At 39.4% G+C, this 14,777-nt stretch overlaps 1 protein-coding gene across 5 annotated transcripts in view; it reads right to left on the reverse strand.

Moving 5' to 3' along the window:
- The window catches only part of erbb4b (erb-b2 receptor tyrosine kinase 4b), a 341,307-nt gene extending 339,640 nt beyond the window's left edge, over positions 1-1,667 (reverse strand). For all 5 annotated transcript variants that reach the window (XM_082509409.1, XM_082509412.1, XM_082509410.1 and 2 more), the window contains exon 1: positions 1,240-1,667. In XM_082509409.1, coding sequence (XP_082365535.1) covers positions 1,240-1,318 — 79 coding nt within the window. In that variant the 5' untranslated portion in view covers positions 1,319-1,667. The remainder of the gene's footprint in view (positions 1-1,239) is intronic.
- Positions 1,668-14,777: the final 13,110 nt, after the last annotated feature.

Below are 14,777 nucleotides of genomic sequence, written 5' to 3' on the forward strand. Positions count from 1 at the left end.
AAAATGTGATTATCAGTGGTGATGATGGTGGTTGATGAGGTGGTATTGCTTTTGTCTAACTAATCTCTCTCTCTCTCTCTCTCACACACACACACACACACACACACACACACACACACACACACACACACACACACACACACACACACACACACACACACGAAGACGCACAGACACCGCTGAGTGCACCTATACCTCCCTGCGCGTAAAGAGCGCCCCTGCACTCTACAAACAGTACTGCTACTGTCAGAGCGAAAAGTCCCGTGCGCTGCAACGATGGTCGTCAATTTGTGCTCCACAGGATCCCCGAGGGCATTTACTATAAAACGATGAATAATCTAATTTGACTATAATCCGCTTTGTTTTTATCCCGATTACAGAATGCACGTACATGTTCACCACTCTTATCATCGTTTGCACAGGTGAGAGTTACACAGATCAACACAAACAACAAGCCAAAAAAGCCTAGTAATATAGAGAGCGTTCCCACAGCAGTCTCTGCAGGACTCAACGGTTGAAAGTAGTCTGAATCACCGGGTGACTACTTGCGGAGCCTCAAGCTGTTACTGTTAATACAACCCACTGTCCAACCAGCCAAATTCATCAAAAACAATAACCATGGGGTTACGTCTTATTACCATGACGACAGTTGTGATTATTGGGATAAATTAGTCAGAAGGGGAAGAAAGAGCAGAGATTGAAAGCAACTTTTGAAATAGTTTTGCGTTAGACAGCCTGTCTATCCACAGGAGGGAAAACAGGAGCACAGTAGCCTGTTGTAAACCAAGGCTATAACTCCTCTGTGTTTGTCTAGCTATGTCCTGAGGACACGTGTGATGAACAACAAATGCTCTCATTTCTCTCCAAATTCAATAGTGCCGCTCTGCGCAAGAAGACGGAGCGACGCGCTCGCCTGGATCCTTTCGTCTTGTCAGATGTACTGCTACAACCTGCCATCTGCTCTGACCAACACCTGTGTCTCTGTGCAACTGTGATCTTTACGTCATCTCATTGGCCGTTGTTTAAGACGTTCTCCGGCGTTAGAATTCAGTGCTGGTGGTGAAACCGTATTAGCGGGTTTGATGTGATCTGTTAAGCTCCAATAGCCATATGCGCAACAAAGAACAGTAACAGAAAAGTATGCACGGTGGGTAGTTGTGCTGCGCTCAGCGCGCACTAACCATCTCCGCGGACACACAGTTTTGCGCACTGGGGAGCATAGGGTTGGAATTCACTCACCTGATTGTGAAAAGCTGAACCCAAACAAGAGGCAAGTCAGAAGAAAGCCGAAGCAACACTGGGCAGTCGTTGGTTTCATTGTTGTGCTTAGCAAGTATCCCCTTTAAATTCACATGTCCAGCAGCGTATCCTTCCCTGAAACAGCCAGAAAGGATGGATCGTTTGGGTTTGACGCCTCTTGAGCGTGCGACTTTGGGGACTTTGGTTGCTTTTAAGTAAGTTTGCAGTTTGTCCGAGTGTCCTTTTCCTGTCCTCTCTGAGCCTTCGGGCTTAAAATTGTGGCTTACTTGACGGCAGAGACAGTCGAATAATAGTTTCCTACGCACGCTCTGAAAAGCTTGTCTAAACAGTGTAAAGCAGTACTCATGGCATTACTCCCCGACTTGGATACAGTATGCAGCTGCAGACTCGCATTTTTCGGACACACCTCCCAGTCCCCGAACTCCTCCTACACGCACTGCGATTGGCACAGGTACCCGACTATCATCCTTAACCCCGCCAGTTTAGACTTCATGCATTGTCCCATTGGTTACCACAAGATGCCAAAACCTCATGAATTTGTGCGTCGGCTCTGTTGCACCTGTCACACCGAACACAGCAGAGATCAATCCTGCCAGAAGGATTTATGGGTGTACTGAGTAAAATAAAACAGAATACCACTTACCAGTGGTGGATTCCCATGTGCTATGAAATATGTGATCCGGATAAGGTATATTTTCATCTTGTAAGATTTGATTCAATACTAAACCGTGAAAACGGTACATAAAATTGATGCTTAGAATGGAAATAGCATAGTTTCATCAGGTTTATTGTGAACGAAGTTCCCATTTTTCCTGTAGTCCCCCCCATAAATAAATAAATAAATAATTGATCTACTCTAATCCCACTTCATTTTATAAGGTTACCGCATAAGTATAATCAAGTAAATAAGGGCATGTATTCTTACAGCAAAATCATAAACCATTTGTTTCTTTGTTTTGCTTTTCTGCATCTTGAGACAAGATTTTCATTTTTCATCACTTATCAGGCTACATTACTCCTGAAGGCAATATATCTCCATATCCAAGAGAAACATTTCCCCACCAGGGGATGGTCTTGGTGTAAATGACACAAATAAAAGTCAAACAGAACGTTTAGATAGCGGTATTATTGTGCTCACTGAGCTATTTGTAAGAGTTTGAAACCAGTGACTTTGGAGTAGCGGGAAAATAACTTAAGATAATGGGGGTAAATGCAAAACAACATGACAAAAGGTTATTACTTTCACCAGCTGCTGACTACTTTTGCACTTTAAAAAGAGAGGTGAATGCCTCCTGGAGTTGCAATATGCCCACACATCTGGACAGAAAACATGCACTCTGACTGTCCCCCAACTCAAAGTTTTCTTGAAACATGCACACGCACTCAAATGTGATCACAAGTGCGGGCAAAGTCCGAAAAAGGCTTGAAATACTTGAGTGATGTTTGTCTCACAGAGTTGGTTCATCAGAAAGTCAAAGCAACATTGTTACAAAACACTTTTACCCATTTAGACTATATTTACCTGCATGAATGAATGGTTTATAATGGAGCTTAGACACATTTTATAACACCTTAAGTTGAAATGGAAAAGTCACTCAGATTATTAGATTGACTATATGGCACCACAACAGCAATATGTTGAGGGCTTTAAAAGACAGAAGTATGATATTAATGCTCTGTTTTTAGCTTTATTATGACTAGATGAGGCAGATTTTAATTGCAATAAAAGCATATCCACACAGTGAGCAATAATCTACCCCGGCCAATAAACATCAATCTTTTAGCTATAGTTCATCGAGGGCCTTTGCTCTCACATTTACTGAGGTATTCCATTCACTGGCACTAACCCACAGATTCCGATACTTGAACACTGAGCTGAACTTTCTGATTCAAGTGTACAGTTTGGAAAATGGGATGCATACAGTTTCAGCTTTCACTTTCAAGAAAGTCAAAAGGCTCTGTTGTTTTCAGCTTGGCTGCAGAATGAATAGTGCACTGAACTGTGAGGGGCACTTCTTGAACCTCTGCTGCAGTGTTGACCCTTCACCAGTGGGGGGCAGTCCATTTCTCGCCACACAGGTCAGAGGTCCGGTGGCGTGGCGCGGTGGGTGGTGGGAGGTTCAAGCTGCCACCTACAGTTTCCTGACTCTGTCTTTGACACTGGCTTCCTATCACACAGAAGCTTTATTAAATATTCCAAAGCAAAAATGAGCTTTTAATATTACTGACACTACAAATTTATTAAGAAATATTGAAAAATGAGATCTGGCAGCATGCTATGAGGAGAGGCTTCACTCTAAATATGCCCCAAATGGCTGACGTTTATCATTTTTAATACCAAAAATGCAATTTAGCAACGTTGTGTATTTTCATTATACATTATGCTTTAAGTGGCACCTTCTGACAGTATCAACCTAATGCTGTCAATTAGGTAATTTATTCCAGGGATTATGAGAGGGAATGAGATGAGGTTTCGTGTGTTCTTCTAGGCGTCCCCAAGTGCCTGCTGTACAGCTAATCTAATACATAACCCCCTGATTTGTTTAATGGATGAGACTTTGCTGCTGCAAGAGGCACGCCAATAAAAGCCAGGCCCTCCAGAGGCTATTGTGCCTCATAATGATGCCAGACACACAATGTGAGAGTTATGAAGCAATTTTTTATCATGCAGCACATTGTTTTGCTCTGTTGGTGCCATGCAAGTAAAGGCAATCTCTCCCTGCAGCATAGCACTTCTCCCCCACACTTAGATAAACCTTCAGTATGATAAACTATCCGAGCAACATGTTGCAGAGATGAAGGAAGTTAATGACCGTAATACACGTCTGGAACTGATGATTAGGTAGTCATAGACAACTAAGACTTTTCATTATCTGTTTGTTAATTTTCAGGTAGATTTTTTTCTGTTTATATATTGAAGGATGTCAGTTTTGCATACCAGTTCAACCCCATATCCCCTCCGACACCAGCTATTAAAATGAGAGGTTACACAGTGAGGTTATGAGGTTATAAGCTTCATTCCCTCCATTTTTATATATATCAAAATGTCTTTAAAACAATATGATGAACGTGTGAACGTGTGACTTCTACAAACACGTGAAACAAACTATTTACTAAATTGCTTACTTTTTGAGCAGCAGTTAAGTCATGTGCATCTATACAAAGGACCCTCGGATAGTAGCAGTCAAGGTCTTCTTTCATGCCTTTGATTGCTTCTATCTTTCCTCGACAATAAGGAAGAAAGAATATGAACAATAACCAAAAGTAAAAAAGAAAAGAAAAACTTGAGTTTTCTTAGATGCCAGAGTTGCAAAAACTCAGAGGCATTTGTTACTGTCAAAACGAAATGGTTTGTTGAATATATAATATTGAAGTTGTCTAGGGAAGGCAACGGAAGAACCAAAAGACTATCACAACAACGTATTTCACACTTTTTTTAATCCACTGTGCTGAAAACTCAAATCAATATCAGCGTGGCTGCATATATTAATCTCAGGGAATACAGATAACTATGATTCAATAAAAATGTACATTTAGCACTCAAACGGGTCTTTTTGCCATTAATGCTGCTCGATCTAAAGCACATGTTTAGCTGTTTATTAATCATTTTGGATCAGATGTGGGTTTTGGACAGATGCTCATTCCATAATGACAAAGGACAAACAGCAGTAATGAGAATTTTCAAGTATAGATTGCCACTGATTCTATCTATCAGCTGACAGCTCAGTCTGCAGGCTGTTCTCAAGTCATACAAGACAGTGGATAGATAAACAGAGATGACACATCATTTGTCATATTGACTGATAAAAATTCAATCAGCAGCCACCCCCACCTTCCTGTTCCTCTTTGTAATTATTCACTGTTAATGGACACTTTTTGGAAAAGTAACTTTGTTTTAAGCGTTCTAATTTTTAAACGGCTAAATTAAATATATGTTAATAACATGGTATTTGGTTTCTGTTAAGAAATTCAGACCTTTTTGCCCCCTTTTAAGTCATAAGACAGTGCTCATTTGCATTGCATAAAATGGTTTTTAGCAAGTCACAGTGCCAGAGCCAGTGTGGAAATGCCATAATCTGCTGCTCCTCTGGTCACTCGATGTGCTTAAAGCCAAGTCTGATGCCCCCTTTTAATACACAAACCAAGGCATTCGGTAAGAGATGAGTTATAACTTTTGCTTTCTTGTGATATTCCTCCATAGTTTCTTGCTTTTGTTGTGGTTTTCAGATGTTCAATCCACAGATCCATCTAACATCCTACTGTTTTCATTTATTAACTTTATCTTTTGGCATCAGATACCATGTAAATGGTGTCTGATGCTGTAAATGGTGTTTTACTTAATTTCTATAATCTATATTAGTGCGTATGCCATGAAAGGTCTCCCAGTTTACTATGATGCATCTATGCTATGCTATCCTAAATTAGGTTTGAATGCATAACAAGGTTAATATTCATGTGCAGACCAGGAAATCTTTGGCTACATGAAAGCCAACATACAACACTCTGGACTAAATAGTCATGAGTGACTCAGATAACTCGTGCTGGTGTGAATCATATCAGAAATTCAGCTTATTATAAACTATATGCTACTGGAGCAAGTGCAAACAACATTAAGGCTGGCAGTGTTTTTACACAGAGTGGTATTAATTACCTCAAAAATAATTTTATATGCTGGTGACTGATCATCCTGTCATCAGACGCCACAAGGAAGTGATTAACTTCCCTCCGCGTAACATGGCATTACATTTGTTGCATTGGTTCAGGCATGAAATCCGGATGCAGTAACAGTCCATCATACATGTCACTTTAACTTGGGTGTTTTTAAATATGAGGATTTTTCAGACAGCTTGCTTGCTGCATATTGATTATTCCACTGTCAATATTATGTGCAATTTCTGTACATCTGCAAGTAGACTTTCACAGAAAATTCAAACTGAAGGATTGCTTAAAGATTCACTCAGATTTTCACGGCATGGCCGCTATCACAGTAATTCCTACTTTTAAGACAGATGAGCCAGTCTTGAGTCAGTCAGTGTAAAAATTACACTAAAGCTAAAAAATGACAACCTGGCTGCATCCATGGAAGAGAAATTCCTCCGTGTTTACATCAGTGTTGTAGTCTAGCCAAGCATAAATCATAAAAAGTCCCTATTTTCCACTGTAATTTATTCATAGTCACTATGTTGAGAAAGAAGAAGCATCAGGGATTATTTGGTTTTAAGAAGACTTGTCTGTCTCTCCCTATATACATATGTGTGTATATGTATACATGTACTATAAAACATGTAAATACCCACAGCAATACAGATAGCCCTCTGAGTACACGTGTCGTACATTCAGCGCCATTTCCTTTGACATTTCTCCTATCATCAGAGTCATATGGTGGCTAAAGAATCATCTGAAACTCTGACTGGCTCTGCATGTGCCTGACTCTGTGAGCAATAAGCAGTGTTAGCACATTACACACACATGATTACGTGGCCATTTCCTCAGTGAATGAGTCTCATCAGAAGTCAGTGAAGAAGCCACTGAGTGTGTAATTGTTTCCCATTAGGGGAAATGTTGACTGCCATCGAGTCGCATCTCACTGCAGAGTTTGCTGACGAATGCTCACTGTCCACTGAGTGAAGCGGGTTAATTCTGCTGTGGGTTATGATGGAATTACCCCAAACTCCAAAACCATCAGATCAGTCCAAGGATGAGGGTGATGTGTTATATTGTGTTTTTTTTGCCCTGCAGGATAAGAGGTCAGATTCTTGTTGATTCACTTCAGTGACACCAGACTTTAAACATTATCAGTCATGTCGATGCCTGTAGCTCTCTGTGGTCCAGATGCAGTCTTTGCTATCTATCTATCTATCTATCTATCTATCTATCTATCTATCTATCTATCTATCTATCTATCTATCTATCTATATATATATATATATATATATATATATATATATATATATATATGCAGTGTAATGCGTCCCCATCTTTATGTTCTTTTTTTTGTGCATCTTTACTTGGAAGGGGTTGAATGCATATATCTATTTGCATTTTCATACAGTTTAGGTTGTTTTCTTTTCTCCATCTGCAGTATCTCACACACATACACGCGGGCACGCACACATACACACTGACTAGCCTGCACTGCAGCAATAAATAATTGTTGGCATGTGTCCTTGTGAAGGTGTTGTAAATTGGATAGCTTACATTGCACATTACAGGCCGGTCAAAAGTTCAAAAGTGACCAACCATGTCAGGTGAGACTTGAAGATGAGACAAAGAAAGGACTTTGCTCAGGTTATTAATGCTGCCCTTGATGAGCTTTGCTGCTGCACTCTTAGGCTGAATGTGTGGAAGCCGTAATCATCCGTGGTTTGTTAGGTTCGCTTTATAATGCTGCCATCTACAGGGCAGAAATGGAAACGTCATCACCACTGCCTGATGTGACTACTGTAGTCCATATGAGTAGAAGGAAGGACAATAATTGATTCAGATAAACCCCAAATAACAAAAATAAGTAAAAAAAATACAGTGTTGTGTCTTGAGCACACTTCACTTCTTTGTATTTTGCTTAAAACAGCCTTGAATCTTAATTTCTGGAGATCACTCAAAGTTTTTCTTTCTACACTGACAGCTTTTTCATTTATTTTCAGTCCAGTCCTTCTAGCTGAACATTTTCAGTGGAATGTTTTCTTTTTTACTTTGATTTTTATTAAGCCACATAACACCAACCTGTGAATTATTCAAGAACAAAAAAGGCACCTAACTCAAGGGATAAACTAGTTTTAGGCACTTTGCTGCTGGCAACCTGCTGCAAAAACACAGAGCTTGCCCCAGTTTCTGAACTTGAATCGATGAAAAATGTCAACGATATCACACTTTGAGAGACACGATACAGTGTTTTTACTGCAACAAGGTGATTCCCAAAAACTATTAGCTAAAAATCTGCATGTCATGGTGTGCAGCACATCCTTAAAATAATTTGATGAAAGTAGACAAGTGGAGGACAAAACAGAGTGGAAGGCTTAAAAATCTATCCATAGCAGATGAGCATTACGTAAAAGTCATGTAATTAATAAGAAAAAAAATCAGTAAAAGTCTCTGGCCCAGATGATCCATGTACTGTTCACCAAAGACTCATCAGAAATGGCCACAGTAGGAGGGTGGCTGCCATTGAAAGCTGTTCTTAAGGAAAGGAAATAGAGAGAAAAGGCTGTGGTATGCCAAATTACACAAGAACTGAACTAAAAATCTGTGGTGATGTGTCTTAAGAAGTGATGAATCCGCATTTGAAAGTTTTGCTTCAAATCATTGCAAATATGTATGGAAGAGGGATGAAAAGCGGCACAACAGTGAGTGTCTACAGCCATCTGTACAACACAGTAGGGGCTCTGTCATGATTTGTGGCTGCATTTCACCCAGTGGTGTCAGAGATGTTGTCAGAATTCATGGGATAATGAACACAGAAACCAGAATACCATCAGATTTGATCCATCGTGCAATACCATATGGAAAGTCATCTGATTGAAAACAGCTTAATTTTTAAGCATGACAATGATCCCAGACACACAGTAAAAATATATCTGTATAGAAAAACACTCAAAGGAACACAGTCAGTCATGGATTGGCCTCCCCAGAGCCCGGACCTCAGCATAATCGAAGCAGTGTGGGATCATCCTATTAGACAACTGAAAAAAAAAGGCAGCCAACATCCAAAGATGAGCTGTGAATCTCCTTCAAGAATCCTGGAGAACTATTCCTAAAAACTACTTAAAGAAATTACAAGAAACGTGCCTAAGAGTGTTCAGGCTGTGTTGAAGAATTAATGTGTTCGTAACAAATATTGGGTTTCAAATTTGTGAGAACTGTACTGCATAAAGGCAAACTGTTTCTGTCTTAATATAGTATTTCCATTTAGTTTTGAGCATGTTTCAATGTCACATCTATAATTTCATATTTTTCTAAAAACATGAAGAAATGAAGGATGTCTCAAGACAAATATCCAACGAGAACAGACATTACCTGGATAAAGTGTTAGAAAATCGAATTTAAATCTAATGTAATCAAATTGATATAATTGTTATTCTTAATTTTTATGAGCGTTCTAGTTGTATTATTTCTAGTGAACTACTTCTTTTTTAGTTATGCAAATAAAACATTATTAAACTACTGCAATATTGTCAACTCCCAAGGGTGCCGACTACAGTGAAAGCTTTACACAGTTTGACCACTTGATGGCAGTAAGAGAAAGCATCTGAATGGTAGTTACTATCCAAGGGCACAGCTGCTGCATAAAGAGATAAAGAGAGGGTGTGTGTGTGTGTGTGTGTGTGTGTGTGTGTGTGTGTGTGTGTGTGTGTGTGTGTGTGTGTGTGTGTGTGTGTGTGTGTGTTCTTTTAGGTGGGTGGCCAGACAGAGAAAAGAGACAACACGGTCCACATAGGAAATAGTTCTGTGTAGAGCAGAAAAAACCCTCTTCTCTACAAAGAAACGTGGCCAAGTAAAAATAAGGTAATAAAAGTAATATTATTCACAGACAGTCATTGAAAAGTAACAGTTCTCTTCTGAAGGGCACAAACTAAAGACCCTTTTTACATGAAAACATTTTTTTTTTGTCAGTGGAAAAATACAGCGATCATCAAAATCAATAAAGAGTGACTGTTGAAACTAGGGCTTTCCAGAAAACGCAGCGTCTTAGATGGTAGTTGAGTGTCCGGTACCTCCATGATCAGCCGTATATTAGTTCTTGTGAAACATTTAGCATTGAATGCTGTGCAAAAGATTCATCAGAGCAGCTGGATGTGAACTTTTTTTAGTTGTGTGTTTTTTAACTTTCTTTTCAGATTCTGATTCTGTTTCACATTTGGTTGCTAAAGTGACTTGCTAAACATTAGGCAGCCCGACCAGGAATTCACTATCCTAATGTACATATTGTATCAATAAAACAACTCTGACTCCAGTGTTGCTTTAACACAAATTTATGTTGGTGACCTGACATGAACTTGAATATTTTGAGGAACAGGAGACATTAATGTAACATCACTGACCAGTCTGTGTCTTTTCTCTTGAACTAGACCCGTTTTTGATAAAGTGATAAGGAGAACCATGCTTGTTTAGGTTTAGTGACACTGGTTTGCTTTGGAGCAATCAGATACACAAACACAGTCACCTTTTAAACTTTATAAAGTGAGTGTTTGTGTCTGTGTGCGTGCGTGTGTGATTTCAGATGGAAGGGGCCCAGTTAGGTTGGCCTCAGCACTGTGTAGATATGTGTCAGGATTTCCATCTGAGCCTCCTCCTTCTTCTCTTGACCCAGGAGTCTGCAACCACATGAAAAGCGCTGACATTTGAAACACAAAAGGTAAGAAGCCAACCCAAAGTGCTTGTACCAACTGTTGTATTCTCTTTCTTCCATTTCGCTCGGTTGCAAGACAAGTTGAATGCACGAAATACTCTTTGAAAGAGACAAACAAGCAGTCGCTGTTACTGCTCCCGAATAGCTATTAACTTCTACCTCTTCTGTACCCATTTTACCTTGTGCTACTTTTGAGAAATGAGCAACTTCAGCGACCGATAAAGAATACCCCATATATTTTTCATTTTTAGCACAGAATACTAATTTTGTGTTCTATATTTTGCTCTGTTCTTTTGTTTTTGTTTGAGAAAGCATACACATCACAGTTGCAAGATTAACAGTATTAAAATGACAGCATTTCAGTTTGAGTAACAGTGTTGTCCCGGCCTTTTCTGAGAAGTAGACTAAAGCCAAAGCTCTTGGATTTTCTGACAACTCATCAGCATCATTGTACAGAAACAACTGTGTGTGAGACCCACTGTGTTGATAGCTTACAGGCAGCAAAACATGTGTTGACTACAAAGTAGAGCACAAATGTGCTATAATTCAAAACCTGATTTCACTTTGAGTATTACTGCTCTGTTGAAATGCTATCATTACTAACATAGAGTACTATAAAGACTACTGAAGTGTTATGGTGGCCCAGCAATGTAGTCTAGGCTGATGTTGATTGATGATAAAATGCTGAAAAAAACACAAGGAGGAGCTGATATACTGTGCCTCCCCAACCCACATTGAGCTGCAGTCAATGCGATGCAAATGGAATAACATCAAGGGCTGACATTTTATTTTTGCACTTTGGTTTACAGTATGTGTGGTTGCCCTTTAAATCACTTGTGATAATTTTGAACATGACTCCTTCTGTCGACCCCTTTTAGGTCCCACCTCAAAAAAAAAAATAAAAAAATTAAAAAAATAAAGAAAAATGCAAATACTCTGATACTCTGTGGTGGGAGAGCAGCTTTTCACAGTCAAACTGAAAATGATGAAAAAAATATTTACAGTCCAAGCAAATATTTTTGGAAATGACAGTGATAACATGTGCTTCCCAGCCCATGTCTGACATTCACATCACACCGAATATAGTTTTGAACTGGTGAAACTTCCCTCTCTTTATTTGTTAGTGTGAAAAAAGGGTTAGTGTTCACATTTATTTCCTGTTTTCAGTTCAGCTCATTGCAGCTGTGTATCCATTTATGTCAAACCACCGGTGTCTGTATCCCCACATCCCAATTTCCTACAGTAAACCTGTGGTTGTCTGCTTCATGCCAGTCTTCAAAACTGTATCTTGCCTCCTGGTATGTTTTCACAGTTCAAGACAATCAGCAGGTGTGGACACTACACAACCTTATTTTCTTTCTTTCTGTCATGTTCTCGATCTTCCTGTGTCAGATGCATTCATCCCTCTCAATTTGTCTCTCTCAGTTTCTCTATTAACTCTCTGTTTCTTTCCTGCAGTCGCACTTCCCAAGAAGTGTCTAATGCATGTGCCGCTTATATGTTTACGTTACAAACTTACCATTGCTGACTTTTCTCTCTCTCTTTAACAGTGCTGCCCGTCTTCACACTTTTTCATTGCCTCTTGTAGTAGCACATTATTGTTTTTGTCTGAAATGCACCTATCAACTTGTCTATCTTTTTTTGTGCATGCTGTTCACCCCACAATACCTCCCCATTCAACATGGCTGCAGGAAAGTGGAAGTTCCCCCTCTACTTCCTCCCCACATGAATACTGAGACCTCTCTCTTTTTTCTCTCTGACCACAAACCAGAGAAGGCCTTTTGCACAGTCTGCACAGGGTGTAGTTGGCCTCAAAATCTGAACTATTGAAGCTTCATTTCCAGTGAACTGAAAATATAATTTGCTTGAACCCCGACTTTAAATGGATCTAAACAATTTCAAAGTTGCTAACATGTATAGCAGCCCTATAACTGAACCTGTTCCTTCAGCCAAGTGGGTTAAGAGTGCAAGAGCCGCAGAGGCGCAGACCACCATTACCAGCGCAAATCCCAAGCAGAAAAATTGTAGTGTACCACATCTTTTGCAGTGTTTCCACTGTGACATTACACCAATCAGTCATTGAATTGTATTTATTTTCTCACAGCATTTCTCTTACATTGCAACACCAGCGAACAGTTTAAAACCACATTACTATATGTGATATCAGATTTCTAGCGCTTCAACTTGATTACTCCTAAAATATGGGCGTGTAACAGAAACTAGCTAGGCGTGCAGGTTGTCATCCCGTGTGTATGTGCGTGCACGCATATCTTGTGTTGGTGTGTGTGAACGTTTTAGGGCCTGTCTAAACATCCACCACTACCTGGCAGGAAAAACAGGAACAGGACTTGTCACAAGCCAATTGCACAACGTTGGTGGGGATTCACACAAAAAAGATCTGGAACTACTCCCTGTTCTGTAAGCTTGTAAGCTGAAACCTAAAGGGCAGGCAGCACTCTTGGTATCTCAGACTGTGTGATTTCCAAGTTAAACACTATCCATCTTTATGAATGCAACTTTGCTTTACTGTTCAGTCAGTGTTGACATGCAAGTGTAACTAAATACCTTTTTTCCTGTTTGCTAATAAAGAAATTAAACTGATTTAGCCCAGCCACAGATGATTAATATACTCTTATTTATTCACAACATACTAAGGTTGCTCTTGATATACTGTATGCTGGCTTTCTACAGTACTAGTATAAGGTGTGCTTTGTTTTAATCTGAAGTTGTCTGTATGTAGGGTGGATACCAGTAGTTTCCAGTGCTTTTGCAACTCTGTGCAGCTTTTATTGTCTAACAGGATTTGCAGAAGAAGTTTCACGGGGAGTGGAACCTGGCAGAGGAAGTCTTGCAGTCACAAAGCTTTATTCAGCTATCTGTCCTGAGAAGTAGACAAAAAAAAGGGGCTATAGCTGCACAATACCTAACACTCACATATCAAGCCAGTATCAACAGCAGGTTCCACAAACCAACAATGACTGCCATGACTTACAAATCATACAATGTTCTATACTTTATTTATGCGGCAGCTACAAAATACTACTCTGTTGTATTTTCTGGGAGAAAACACATTTAGCCCTTTGAAATCTAACAGCTAAAATGGCTTGTTGATTAGACAGCTCATCATAGAGTGACGAGTGTGTACTTCATCTGCAGATTGGCACGATTTCAGGTTCATGTGTCATCATTTTCCTTGACCACTGAAAACCATGGCACTGACTCAAACCTTGAAAGCGACTAAAAGGTTAATTTTCAACATGTCAGACTCTAAGAAATGTCATAGTACGGTAAGCACCGTCATAATCAATGACAGATTAGTTATACTTAGTAATAAAAAGAAAATAGTAAGTAATAGTGATGAATAACTGTGATGACTACCAAGCACCATGAAAATGTAGTATATTTTGATATACGACGTTTAGAAATATTGTGTTTTTTGTGATATTGTAATAATTACTGACTCAAAATGATGGCAATAATCTATTTTTCAAATAAACTTTTTTTTCCTTTGCTTTCGGCATGGAATGGGTGAATACGTTTTTCCTTTTTTTTTGTTTTTTTGTTTTTCTTTTTTTGCAACAGTACCACAAAGAGGGCAGGTGTATCACTCCTATGCTGAAAGTATGACTCAAACAGAGATATCATCTAGATGGGAACAAACAATCAACTGACAGGCAGAAAACTGGAGGAATCTGAACATGAAAAGATACAGTTTGGGGTCTGTTCAGGCTTTGCACTTCACAGTTTTGCGACCGCCTTCACGCAGCTTTGATTTAGTATGTGTTTGCTGTGTGAATATGTGTGAGGGTGTCTGTGTGCAATATACCGATTAAAGAAGTAAGGGGGTGAGGAAGACTGCTCTGACATTTGAGGCTTCAACAGGCTCTAGTAACCACCTGTTCACAGACAAAGAGTGGAGTGGAACAAACAGTCATTACATTGCAAATGAAGGCAAGCCTCTGTGGCTGTACAGTAAGGATTTAGGAGGGTTGGCTGCGCACTTCATTTTTAGAAATTATTCCTTACCATGATAAAAGATACAGCAGTTTACATTGTGGTTTTCCATTTCCTCAAATAGGCTCATCAGTGTTGTGTTATTGAAGCTGTTAAATGCTGATTTTTGTATTGCTATTTTTTGTGTTGCAAATATATATTTTTTAGCAATAATATG

Source organism: Aulonocara stuartgranti, assembly GCF_965226115.1.
Source record: "Aulonocara stuartgranti genome assembly, chromosome: 16".
Classification (NCBI taxonomy): Eukaryota; Metazoa; Chordata; class Actinopteri; order Cichliformes; family Cichlidae; genus Aulonocara; species Aulonocara stuartgranti.